At 40.4% G+C, this 13,609-nt stretch overlaps 2 protein-coding genes and 1 long non-coding RNA gene across 4 annotated transcripts in view; 1 reads left to right on the top strand and 2 right to left on the bottom strand.

The window, feature by feature from the left end:
- Positions 1-623, bottom strand: part of ZNHIT6 (zinc finger HIT-type containing 6) — a 58,731-nt gene extending 58,108 nt beyond the window's left edge. The window contains exon 1 of the mRNA XM_007068776.4: positions 350-623. Within this exon, the coding sequence (XP_007068838.4) occupies positions 350-606 (257 nt within the window). The 5' untranslated portion in view covers positions 607-623. The remainder of the gene's footprint in view (positions 1-349) is intronic.
- Positions 122-8,651, top strand: LOC122466845. The gene is made up of 3 exons (XR_006292735.1): positions 122-237; positions 2,356-2,434; positions 4,744-8,651. It is a non-coding gene; the product is annotated as an uncharacterized LOC122466845 (long non-coding RNA).
- COL24A1 (collagen type XXIV alpha 1 chain) overlaps positions 3,804-13,609 on the bottom strand; it is a 235,788-nt gene continuing 225,982 nt past the window's right edge. Inside the window, exons 58-60 of one of the 2 annotated variants that reach the window (XM_037906297.2) lie at positions 8,442-8,551; positions 6,582-6,797; positions 3,804-4,950 (exon numbers count right to left, since the gene is read on the bottom strand). In XM_037906297.2, the coding sequence (XP_037762225.1) occupies positions 4,804-4,950; positions 6,582-6,797; positions 8,442-8,551 (473 nt within the window). In that variant the 3' untranslated portion in view covers positions 3,804-4,803. Of the gene's footprint in view, positions 4,951-6,581; positions 6,798-8,441; positions 8,552-13,609 lie in introns of those variants that run through there. The other variant, XM_043552998.1, reaches the window with a different exon arrangement.

Raw genomic sequence — 13,609 nt, 5'->3', positions numbered from 1 at the left:
GGGCGCTAACTGTCTAAATACCTTCGAGGGTCCGGGCCCAAACTGCCACTCAGAGTCAAAGGGGGACACTCATTGGCTGTCGTCCATTAGCCCACCTCCGAGGAAAAGGCCAACCAGTGACGGACGAGAGGGCAACGCTCGCTCCGCCCGCGAGAGCTGAGGGCCGGGGCAACGGTGACACCCTCCCGCCATGTCCCCTCGAGAGAAGGCACAGGGCAGCCTGCCCCCGGCCCGAGGGTGAGACCGGCGGCGCCGCGGCTGCCCCCAGACCTCGGAAAGGGAGGAACGGGACACCCCGCCCGACGAGCGAACGTGGGTCTGCGGAGTCGAGGCCCCGGGCTGCTCCTACCTGTGCAGTGCCATCTTCCGCTTGCCGCAGGCCAGCCCCGGGCTCCCAGTCTCCGTGCCGGGCCCCTCAGGGCTCCCCGCCGGCCCGCTCGCCACCTCGGCTCCCTCCTCCTCCATCCGTGTCCCAGCTGCCCACACTCCGCCAGGGCCCACGTGGGCCGCGTTCCTTACGAGTGGCGGCGCTTTGCGGCTGCGCTGCGGGATGGCGGCGGGTGACCGCCCTCTGGCGGCTGCTTGGGAGAGCTCCGCTGTTTCCATGGCGACCTGGAAACCCCCCTCATCTCCCCCAGCCTGCTCCAGTGCGGGGGGGCGGCTTTGCCCCCTCGTGCCCAAGCCGCTCCCATTGGTGGGCCGGGGCCTCTCCATCCTCCTCCCGTTGGGGGCTGGGGCCGGTGTCACTGACACATTCCCACGCAGAGCTGTTTAACCGTTCATAGCCCCGCCCATCCCTGGCTGGGCCCGAGGCTGCACTTGGAGGTTAACAGTTCACCGGGGGGGGGGCGTTGTGGTCCTCGATGGGGCAGGTTGTGCCATTAAGTTTCATGCAGTCGTAAGCCTGGAGCCCAGGGCACTTGCATGGGTCATGGCAGGGTAGAATATGGCTCTGAGTGATCACCTCTCTGAGAGGATACAGAGGTTCATTTCACTGTTGCAGGCGTGGTTTCCTCTGATTGGGAAATATCCCTGGTATACAATGGGCACGCTGGGGATTAAATTGCTTTAGCTTTTTAATATTTCCTATAACCAGTGAGTTTTTGTTTGTTTGCTTTAAAAATCTGGTCACTGTGTGTGGGCTGTGCTGTTGCACTAATCTAAGCCCTGCTGGCTATTTGGAAAATTCTTAGACCTAATTAAGAGCTGTTACTTTTCTGGCTGGAGTTTGATATTTAGGGATAATGGTCCAAATTCTACACACAGTAAATCCAGAGTAACCCCATTGATTTTAGTGCAGCTAAATGGTTTGACTGATTGCAGCATCAAGCTCAATGACTCCAGGAGAGCATATGTTACACTCTGTCTGTTGGGCCATAGATTCCCGTCTCACTAGTGAGGCCTAAATGGCAAAGGTGGCCACCTAGGCCTTAGAATGTTAATGATCATATGATAAACAGCCTACTTAGTTCACTTGGTCTGGGATTAAATTCCTAAATATCGACTAGTGTATCCCTCCATTTATGTGGGCAAAGGGGTGGAAACCCACCCTGCTTTATGGCATTCTCCCCCTAAACCTAGAGAACACCCTTTGTATTGATAGGGGTTTACAGGCTAGCAGGCAGCATGCCAGAATGGATTAATGTAGTTCCTATCAGAGCAGGTTTTCTTCAAGTTCCCTGCCACTTAGACCAGCATTAATGCATGGGCTATTTGTGCAACTGCGGTGGGAGCAGGCTCTCCTCCCATGGTAGAGTAGGTTGATGGTGGTTGTGTAAAGATTTCCAAGTCTGGGTGGAGATCTGCAAGGGTTGGGTTTCCATTTGCAACAAATCCCTTGCCTAATAGTTATGCTGATTTCTTTCTCATGTTGATGAGGTGGCATGCACCCCTCACCCAGATACACACTGTATTTTTTTCCCCCTCTCCTATGTGTTTCTCTTCATGAGGTGTCATTTGGTTATAGGCATTATTTAAACCTATTAAATAGGTATTATTTTGGGTCTGATTCATTGTTTCCTACCTTTGCAGAGGTGTAGCTAAGGACAGAATTTGAGGACAATCGGGTTGTGTATGTGTAACTTAAAGCAGCTGTTGGCCTACAAAATCTGTGTGACACACATCAGAAACTATCCAGCTTGAAAATTCAGGCTGCAGTAGAGCAGAGTGTGCAAAACCAGACTTGTTTGGGTTTGCCCAGGTGACAGAAACCCTCTTATTTTTTGTAAATGAACAAATGTGATACAAAAATCAGCTAGAGCTCCACAATGCCATTTTCACAGCTACTTTTCAGAGTAGTACTGCACTTTAAATGTTTACCTTTTCTCATATTCTATTTGTTATATTCGGTTACAGATGTTAGATACAGAAAATATCTATTTGGTCAGTCAGTCACTGCTGACTAGTCAAGAGAGGCAATACTTTACGTAAGCTGGTAAGTTGCTTAGCAAAGCTTAAAACAAAGTAGAGGTTCTGTCTCACTTTTTATATTGTTAGAAATATATTGAAGACATTTTTGGCACAAGACACGCTCTTTCTTAATGAAAACTTAAAACTATTACACATTCCTTTATTTTAATGATGTTTGGGGAGGAGGGGTTCACAAGAGCATCTAGTTGCTTGGCTGGACTGATCCTGTGTTACCTAGCGCAATTTAAAGTATTATAATCAAAAGTAGTAGTGATTTAACCTTCTTATCTGGATTGAACTGTGTAGGATGGGCCACTAAAGTGGCTCATTAGGGTTTCCCACTCTCTCCCCCTCCAATTTTATTGATGTAGAATAACCATTTTAGATCATCAGCTATAAGATTCAGGAATGCATATATACGCTAATATAAAGAATATACACATTTACTTTTAAGTAACTTCTTACTACTTAAAGATGATTGTTTTTAACACAACACTGTTCTTATGAGATACAAGCATTAAAAATGCATTAAACATTAAAAAATTAAGTGAAAATGAGAATAAGGTTGATAAAAGGATAAAAAAGTTAGCATTCTTACAAAAACAAATGGATGTAACATGATCTCAATGGAAAGTCAAAATAAGAACACGTGAAATTGTTAACTATCATAGGTAACATTGCCTTTAAATGCTGAAATGACAATGAAAAATCTTCTCTGAACCAACTCTTCTTTTCTCTTTTTCCCCTTAATTTATCATTCTATAGCTTGAGTTGCTTCTTTAGATTACTCAAAGAATATGCACACTTTAAAGAAATCCATAATTTGAGGAAAAAATGCTACTTCAGCCCCAGCTTTAGAATTGGAGATTCTACACATTTGTCTTGTATAAGGAAATGTTCTGTCATTTGTGCAATATCCTGTAACACCACAAATATGCATGTGTTTCCCTTCCTAATACAAATATTTACCAAATAAGAGACTCTGTACAGCCTTTTCATGGTTGCTGAAAATGAACAATACAAGGAAAGGGAATCAAAATTATAAAAGATAAACAGTTATTTTTGAAGCACATTTTATTATAGATCAGTAAGCGTGACTTACTGTGGATAAAGTGATTTAAATGAATTGCTGTTTGAACACTCTCCCTCCCCCCAAATATGAGGTATAATTTTGCTCTATATTACTGTACAAACGCTGCTTTGACAATAGATATAGGCAAGCAGTTTGCAAACCTTTTAGAGTAAATGTTTTGTCTTAATGATAAAAGTGTATTTTGTTCAACAGCTGAGGGTCAAATACTTTTAGACTCAAAATAAAAGTGTGAAACAGTGTCTAGTAATATTGCAAACAAATGGAATTTCTAAGTTACTGAAATAATTATGATTATAACTTAGTCATTCAAAACATATGCTGTATTAAATTTTTCAACAAGTTACAAAACATATACACAGTACATCATCTTAGATGCTATTGGGTGTTTAAAATAGTTAACTGCAGTCCAGAAACTAAACCCCAAAACTACTGTATGTAGCTCTTCTACAACAATCTTTACAATGGCTAACAATTAGCTGGCCTGCCTGTAAGCACCATATACAATGTGCTGTCTGGTATATCACTTCCACAAGAATAAACAAAAACATTTTAATTAAGAATTTCACATAAATAATGTTTTTACTTGTAATGAAGTATGTATCCAAACAATTTAAGATAAGTACTTTTACAACAGAAACATATCTTGATGTAACCAGCACATACAGTCTGCAAGAGAAAAAGGGAATCAAATAATCTCTACTAAAGCCACAAGCACCTTGTGTTATAAAGAGCACCAGAAATACAAACAGGAAACACGTAAGAGGTAGTGTACCATCTGTTAAGATGTATGTGTCCAAAAGGACTATAATACAACTTAGTGTTTAAGAAAAGACAACTTATTGTACTGTGGCATAATTCACTCTCATACACAAGCTATTGCACATTTGGGAGCATTAGCCAGTATTGCTCCTTACTACTGTATGTCTCCAGCTTTCCTTAGGATATCTTGTACAGTGCTGTTAAATAGGTTATTCAGAATACTAGAGGTCCTGAAGAATTTTATGTTTAGATATATAGTTCTCAGTTCCAGGGAAATATACAAGAAAGCACCAACCAATATTTAAAAAAATTAAATACTTTAGCAATGTCGTCATAGTCTCTTTTTTAAAATGCCATTTCTCCTTCTTAGGAGGAAGTCTTTTTCTTCCTGAGATTCTTTAAGATATAACCAACAATTTGCTTTAAAATTCTTCCACAGTTTCATAATGATTTAATCTTTAATTCATTTTTGTTTTTAAAAGATGCTTTTTCTGTGCAAAAGTTCCATGGTGTTGTGAGAAACCAGAGTCAGGTCAGGAAGCTTAGAGAAAGCACACTGAACCACTTTCTATGTATTGCTGTTGTCCTGGTTTGAGATGAGGAAACGTATGCACTTGAACAACCGGAAGGTCAGTAGTGTCCTGAGTGTGAAAAAGGAACTCTGTCTTATGCCAGCTGCCATCTTGTATCTGCAGTTCATGGAATTAGAGAGAGTATTAAATACATATCAAACTATACATTTCAAAACACAGAGAGAATCTAGAACTCAAGGAACCGGAGAAGCAAATGAGAGATCTATTCTCTTGTCAATGCATGTAACATTTGTGTGATTTTTTTTTTTTTTTTTTCCAAGGACCATCTCCCAATCCATTGAAGAAAAAACATCTGTCAAAATTCTAACTTGCTATAAAGCTTGATGAGGGCTTGAACTATGAGACTAATACATTTCTATATTGCCTAGGCTTCTGCTTGGATTTAATATGCATTCTTAGGAGTTATGGGGAAATCAGCTCCATTTTTTGTCATGAACTTGTTTGGTTATTTTAATTTTTAGAAAATCTCAATAAAAACTGTTACCTTATAAAAATATAAAATAACAGTATAACACTGTTTGGGGATGTGGGAGTCTTGATGTTTGCAGTCACTCCTCTCTTGCCCAACCAGTCAAAGCAGCAGGTACAGTGGAGACAGTTGAAAAGTGAAATCCCTGCAGGAAGGGATAAGTGAGATTCTCCAGGAAATCTGTACAGTACATAGTTTCCTGAAGAGAGAGAGATGTCTCATAGAATCTCACAGAAAAACTACACTTTTCAATAGCCATCACTGCATGTCTTACCTTCTTCCACAACAAAAACCCAAATCTGATGTACTTCTATAAATATAGGGCCTGATTCTTCACTGCTTTTCACTTTTTGCAGTAATTTATACCAGTGCAAAGTGCTACAGGTCTAAGTGTGTTGAAAATTCTGATCTGGTAACATTTTATACCCACTTAATACAGTTTCCAGTTTGAAAAGCACCTGTCATCATGCCATCTGTCTGAACACAGATCTCCCAGTGAATTTGAAAGAGTTCCACCCCTAGAATGATGATAGGTTAAGGCTAAGTCCTTTGTTCTCTTTAGCACAGCATAGAATTGGATATTTTAGGTTCTCTGTAATAAAAATATATTGCTACAAGAGTCAGTGGTAAAGGCAACATCTTGCCTGTTAATGGAGTTGATCTAATAATTATTGGAATTTTATTAGCTTTTTCAGATTTTTCCAAGTTCAAAAAAATTTATTTTAGCCAATGAAAGTTTGTCCATCATCAGTTTATTACATAAGTAGACGATTGCCCTGTAACTAGTGAAGTTAATGACATTCAGTCATCAAAAGATTAACTTCTAGCCTGTAATGAACTTGCCCTCTTCCAGCAGTTTGGTTTTATTCAGATAACATCATCAGAATATATAGCTCAGCCTAAGCTTTCACCCCATGCCTGGCTGTTCCAGGATTTCCTGAAGAACCTCCATGTACTACCCTAAGTTGCCTCCGAAGAGAGGGTCCTGTCACCTCTCAGGTTCTGGTAGCATTAACAAGCAGGGTCCACTGAGTCTGATGCTAAGAGCAAAGACAGATTCCCTGCATAACTGCAATTGCTGTTAGCATTTGGATATATCTTGAATTTAATATAAAATGGTCAACATATGGAGAGACTTGCTAAACAATATGAGAAGTGTGCTTCATGTTATGAAAATCTAAATGACTCTTGTAATGATAGAAGGAAAAATAAATGCCCAAAGCTTATATTTGTTTTAATAACGCCAAAATGTATTTACCATGCATTCGTCTGTAAGCACCTTTGGTTCAAGTAGTGTATTTGCTTCAAACATTTGACCATTCCAGCCTTTGAAGCTAACTGATGTTTTCTGAGCATCTGCCTCATTTGTTCCCCACACTGGTGTGTTCAGACAGTGAACGGTGATGGTATGGGCTGCTTCTGAGCTCAGTAAATGAAGAAAGTTCATCTGCACTTTTCCAACTCCAAACTCCAACTAGTTTACAAAAATGCGTTGTTAGACATAACAGTTGTATCATGCTCAATGGCCAACAATCAGAAAGATTTTGGCAATATAAATACAGTACTTATAGGGGATATTAACTGTACCAGTTAATTTGGTTGACAAACCAAAATGCATGTGTCTCCTGCTTTCTTCAGAAGACTTGTCAGGTGTGTATATATATATATACACAAGAGTGGAATCCCATAATCATCATAATGAATGAATACAATTGTATACAAGTATATACACTTGTATAACTTACATTTTCAAAGCTTGTTTTAAAATTAATTAATTCTCAGTACACCCCTGAAATGTAGGTAGGTAGATATCCTTATTTTGCAGATAGGAAACTGATTCAAAGAATGGTTAAGTGATTCAAAGGAAGATATGCACTAAAAGAAGTGAGAGTTTGGATCAGAGTTCAGAAGTTCTTTGCTCCCGGTCTTGTTTTCAGTCCACTATATTGCTCTGCCTCTCAACACCTAGATTTTATTAACAACCTGAGATATTACAAGACACAGAGAGAGAGGCGATATACATTGAGCTATATATGGAAAATGTAATTTTTCTTGCTTTATTCTTAATACATATTTGCAAGAAGTAGTATATATAGAGGGCCAACCTATGCCCCCTAAATCTGGACACACAGGAGACCCTCTGTGCAGAGATCTCACCTCTCCTAATCAGAGAGGTGTCAGTTGCCTGGGCTGCACCATCCTCCAGGCCTTGTGAAGGACTCTCCCCAGGATTGGAATCTGCCTAGAAGAGACAGGGCAGGGACTGGGCAGTTAGTAGGTGGTGCATGTTGGGTGAGGACTAAGCCTTGAAAATATAATACATTTCTGTGGTGTCCTCCATAAGGGGGAAATGCCCTTGAAGAGGGATACTGGGGGAAGCAATGGCTAGGGGAGGCCCTTGCTCATGTGGATCCTCCAGTGGAGCTGTGCTGACTGGCAGAGAGAGTAGGATGTTCTGGAGATACAGTTGGCATAAAGGACACAGGTGCTCCACATAGACAGCATCCCAGGAAGCTCTATGGAGTACGGAGCAGAACCATGGCTCATTCTATTGGAATGGGAGGGCCCAACCTGAATAACAATGTGGGAGAAACCCAATGAGGGGAAACACTTGGCTTTTTCCTCCCATGGGCAATCTGGCCCACAGCCCTACAGATGTGGTACAGTACAGTTCAGTTAAAGTACATAGGTAAAACTCCACAGAAAATCAAGTCCCCATTCCAAAAGGCTTGCAGTCTAAATGTAAATAGATGTTAGGATGCATTTAGTGAAATGAAAAGAAAACCAGTTTGTACTGAGTACTTCGGTGACATGTTCAAGAGCAGAGACCCTGATGTCAATTCACATTTTAATGATGACTACAGTGCGCAATACAGGTATGGGGCATTTAAAATATTATAGACAGATTAAAGAGAGACCCATAAAGGTAGTCACATAGAGACATACATGAAAAGAAACACATAATCAAATGAAACAGAGGAACACAGATCTAATTTATGGTGAAATAAAGCTGGTTAGCACTGAGAAATCTGACATGCCAGCATATATTGGGTGGGTCAGTGTTCACTTATTCGGAGTTTAAGCACAGAAACATATCCTAATGAGAAGCAATGCATACCTTTGTCACAGATACAGGTGACACACATGTCTGGCCACCAGCAGTGAAGTTGCAGAAAACCTCAATGGCATCAGAAGGACATCCAATATTTGGGTCAATCCAGTATTTTCCTATCAATTTATAATCCCAGATAAAAGGTAAAAAAAGATATAACTGCTGTTAAACAACTTTCTGAATAAAATTTCCATAATTTTTGGCAAATGTTAGAAGTATTATTACTGCAGCTTGACCTCCTATGGCATCACTAAAGAACATAACAGGCTAGCCTCATTGGAATTACTCTGGGTTTATGCCCAATGTAGGAGATCTGAATTTAGCACCAAATATTTGATGTTAAGCTAAAGCAAAGCCAAAAAAAACCCCAAAATCCACAAAGCCTCCACATTACTGTCATGTCATCAGTAACTATATTCCCTGCTGTTTACCTTTTCTATGGCTTTTGTACGAGTTTGGGATTTTCAACTCTATCCTTTGTTTCCAATACTAAATACTGAGTGTGAGCAGATGGTCTGCTCCCAACAAAATCTATGCATGCTATAGGTGGTCACACATACTCCTCTTCCTGGGGTTTGGCTTTATTCAAATAATACCAAAACATGAACATAAGCCTAAGTTCTCATCCCAAGCCTGGCTAGTTCCTCCATGTCCCTGTCCTCAGTTTCCTCTGACCAGCGGTTCATTGGCAGCTCTCACATCTTGATGGAGTTATTAAGCACAACCTGCCATCATGAATTGGACAAGTTATTGGGCAGCTTTATGCAGGGCTCTAACAGGGTGGTCAGCAGAAGAGCCCAGCATTCCTATGCTGGATCATAGCTCCTGCCACCCTGTTACTCTGACAAAGTCATAATCACTGCCTCTGAGCACAGCTAATCTATATTTGATGTACGGCACGGCTCATCTGTATTTATGACCTGGGTTCTGTTTAATCCCCTCTCTCTTGATTGTTTGAGTTTATTTAAGTGTGTTTTCCATCTAGAGGGATACAACAGGGGGTTTGGATACATGGCAGACATTGTAACTAATCTCAAAGTAAAATACAGTTTGAAAAATGTACCGAAAGACCTGTGCCAACAGAGAAAAGAAAAAAATTTAAGCTTTGGAATTACAAGAAAGATATCTTAAGTTTTACATTTATATTAACAGTTACACACGTAGAACTGGTACACTCTTATCCACTCTAGATTCTAGAGCACATTTCCTTGATGAAACTAATGTTCATTCTATAAATAATACTGACTATTCAGCAGCTAGGAGATGTAAATTAGGCTCTTAATGCTGAATCCTCTTCTCCACATACAGTAGCTAGAGATTTGTTTCAAAATTAATTCTGAGAGGAAATCCTTTTTCTATAGTTAGGGTAATAGACGCTCATCAATTTCTGTGAACAGGAAATTAGTACAAGTGCCAGATCATAAAATAACAAATTGTTTTTTTTGCACATAAGGCCTGGAGTGCACAAAATGCTTTTATTTTCCCTATCTTCATTTCACTTTTGCTGATAAGATCACAGGTGACCCTCTCTATAATATGTGTGTGTAATGTGCTTAAAGATGTTGGTTAGTGTTTGCTTTCATACTTGGGATAGAACATTAAGGCCAATTATTTGTTTGTTATCTTGATGCAACTCCCACTAAAGTCAGTGAGAGAAGAAACAGTGCAAGTGACAAGTCTAAAATAAAGCAGAATTTAGTTCCATGTTTCCTAAGCGGCAGTTAAAGATGGACTAGACGGCGCCCCAGAATCGACAAATGGTGGTTCCTTTGTGCAAATCTCCCCCAGCCTGCATGGAAGATGATGTCAGTCACTCTTGCAGCATTCTCCCCACCCCCATTCCTAGGACCATATGGTGGGTTCTCCTTGTGGTTGGGATCCATGCAGGAGAGTGCAACGGGAATGGGTGGCTTCCAGTGAGGGCTGAGCACATCCTTTCTTTACTGGTGCTTTAAGTACTGAGATTACGTAGACAAGATAATATAACCTGGGGCTCTATTACCTTTTGTGTGGTGCCCCTTCTGTAATAGAAACCTCTCTTTCAAAGGGCGGTCCTGGGGGCAATTGGACCTCTGATTGTGCAGTTCCACTGGGAGTGCACTAGCAAGAACTGAGAAGGCAAGATGAAATGACACCTGGGTTCTAGAGCCTGAGAGAATAGCTCTGGCTTCATGTGGATCCTGGAGGACCCATGGAGTTTGGAGTCTAACCCACAGAGGGCATGGTGAGGGGGCAAACCCCCATGATGGAACAGTTTTGTTTAGGAAACCTCATTGAATTTTCCTCTCCCTTAGCCTCTTGCGGCTTTTTACTGCATGAGGGATGTTCCTATCCTTTGCTTTTACCATGCTACCTTGACACAGACAATGAGATTTTAATCCTCAACTGTTTGGGATTTGGCTACTTAACTCCCTTAGGCTCCTTGGAAGAGTCTTGTTTTACATGAGTTTTCTAAACATGTTTATGCATGTTTAAATCATTACAGTATGTGAAAGCCAATGCATACATTTATGGTGCAAATGAATACTTTTGCTACATACAGGCAAACCCTACCACCACAGGTAAGTACAGCTCCATTGCAGGGTTAGGGGTGGAGGGCTAGGTTCCTGCTGTCTGCACACCCTGTACCTTGATGCACAGGGCAGTGTCAGAAATGGGGCAAGGGCTGATGATTCACCAGTTGTTTCCCCTTCCCTCATGTGCAAAGGGGGTGTAGGAGCTATTGTCTGCAGTGGTCTCAGAGTTGTTCCATTGCTGCTCCACAATTTTCAGAAGGGAGATACCTTCCTTCTTGACCTCTGCAGCTATCCACAGTGCACAGTCTGGTTACTCAGGGCCAGGACTTGGCCCACAGAAAATAAAGAGTCTACATATAGGAAGAAAATTCTCTCATGATTGGCTAATAACAATCAGGTATGAGTCAGTAAGTTGACTCTGACAAACACTGACTCTGGACAATTTTACCCATTTAGATGGCAAATAGATTCATAGATACCAAGGTCAGAAGGGACCATTATGATCATCTAGTCCGACCTCCTGCACAACGCAGGTCACAGAACCTCACCTACCCACTCCTGCGAAAAACCTCTCACCTATGTCTGAGCTATTGAAGTCCTCAAATCGTGGTTTAAAGACTTCAAGGAGCAGAGAATCCTCCAACAAGTGACCCGTGCCCCATGCTACAGAGGAAGACGAAAAACCTCCAGGGCCTCTTCCAATCTGCCCTGGAGGAAAATTCCTTCCTGACCCCAGATATGGCGATCAGCTAAACCCTGAGCATATGGGCAAGATTCACCAGCCAGATACCTAGGAAAGAATTTTCTGTATTAGTTTCTGGGTAGGGCCCAGAAGTATCATATCTGATACAGAATGCTCAGAGAATGCTTCAGCAAATTAGTCCTTCCTGTTTAAACACTTCAGGGATGTAAAGACTCCAAAAAACATTCCAACAGTATCTGGAATGTATTTTAGAGCGGGTTACTCTGTCAATGTGAAACCAGAAATAGTTCTGAATACTTTTACATTTCCCATTTATTTAAGCTCAAATACCTTCTGCAGAGCCAATGAAATCCTACAGTTGCTATCTATAAGTCTGGTGAAGGAAGAATACAGAAAAGCTTAAGGAATGTTTAGGGACTTGATAAGTCTGGCTTCTTACATGCTGTTTAGCTCATCAGAGGGCACAACAATAATTCCCCTTAAAATTTACATAAGGTTACATTTTAAAATAAGTACTTTGTCCCTATTACCTCTAAATACATTTCCTTTTTGCATATTTGCTTTTATTTTAACAATTGTTACCTCTTAGAAATTCCTGATGCTAATGGAAAGATTTGCAGATATTTATAATGAACACACTCAGACAGTGAAGTATGTGAAATACTTCTATTGATGTCACATTTCAATGACCAGTCAAGATTTATTGATTAATGGTTGCCTCAAATAGAATAGTTGTCACTATATCTGATTATACACATTTTTTATTATAACAATATAGACCTTTATCCACTCAAAGTTCGTTGCAGGATCAAATATTTGAGAAATTATTTCTATAACAAAGCTAGATTTAAAAGATGTGAAAATGTTACTAAATATTAGAAAAAAATAGATTTTCAGCATGTTTTTTATTTACTCTATATCTGAAGTACTTTAGTGTTAAAATAAAAATATAATTATACATATCTATACAATATGGCCTGCTTTCACCATATTTGAACATAATACAGGACATTCCAAAGCACTGTCTAGTAGCCTGTTATTTACTCTATTCTTATGCTATGTAATGACTGGGCTCAATCCTTTCCCCTTTGAAGATACAATTGGCTTCAGTGGGAGCAGGATCAAATCCATACTGTCAGGAAACTGTGATAATTACAGAACTCAGATTCTGCACATTGAGTCAGATGATGCCACTGGCTCAGATTCTGCAAATACTTGCATACATGAGTAACTTTATACATGTGAGTAGTTCAATGGGACTAGTTCACGTGTATAAAGTTATTAAAACATGTAAGAGCTTCCAGGAGTGGGCACTTCAGTCAGTCATGTCAATATGCCCAGTTTCATCAAGCTGCAGTCTGAGGGTGTTGGTATGAGCAGTGAACACTAAATATGCTAACATCAGAAGATATACCTTACATATACAATACATTCATATCAACTTAGTGCAAAATGCATATAGATTTGTGCCAGTTTGAGCAGTGATGGCCATGAGCACTTCTGTAGAAGTTTAAGCAATTTTGAATATGGTGTTAGGAGCCAGTGATCCAGTGTTAGAGCAAATATTTTAAATACCTAAGTACCAATTACCTCCAAAATTTATTTTTGAAAAATAAATCTATAACCTACTGTAAACATGTAAACAATATGGAGATATTGTGATAGGTGCTGCAGAAATACTATGGTAGCTAGATCAAGGCAGGGCTTTTCAAAGGGGCATAAAGGTACTAGATGCTCAACTTCCAATGAAAAAAGAAAAGGAGTACTTGTGGCACCTTAGAGACTAACAAATTTATTTGAGCATAAGCTTTTTGTTGTAGAATTGCCACCAGAAGCAAATACTCACCAGCAACCACACACCACACAACAGAACCACTAACCCAGGAACCTGTCCTTGCAACAAAGCCCGTTGCCAACTGTGTCCACATATCTATTCAGGGGACACCATCATAGGG

The sequence above is a fragment of the Chelonia mydas genome, chromosome 8 (genome assembly GCF_015237465.2).
Source record: "Chelonia mydas isolate rCheMyd1 chromosome 8, rCheMyd1.pri.v2, whole genome shotgun sequence".
NCBI lineage: Eukaryota > Metazoa > Chordata > Testudines > Cheloniidae > Chelonia > Chelonia mydas.
The sequence above is the reverse complement of the archived record's forward strand: the minus strand, read 5'-3'. Positions and strand labels throughout refer to the sequence as shown.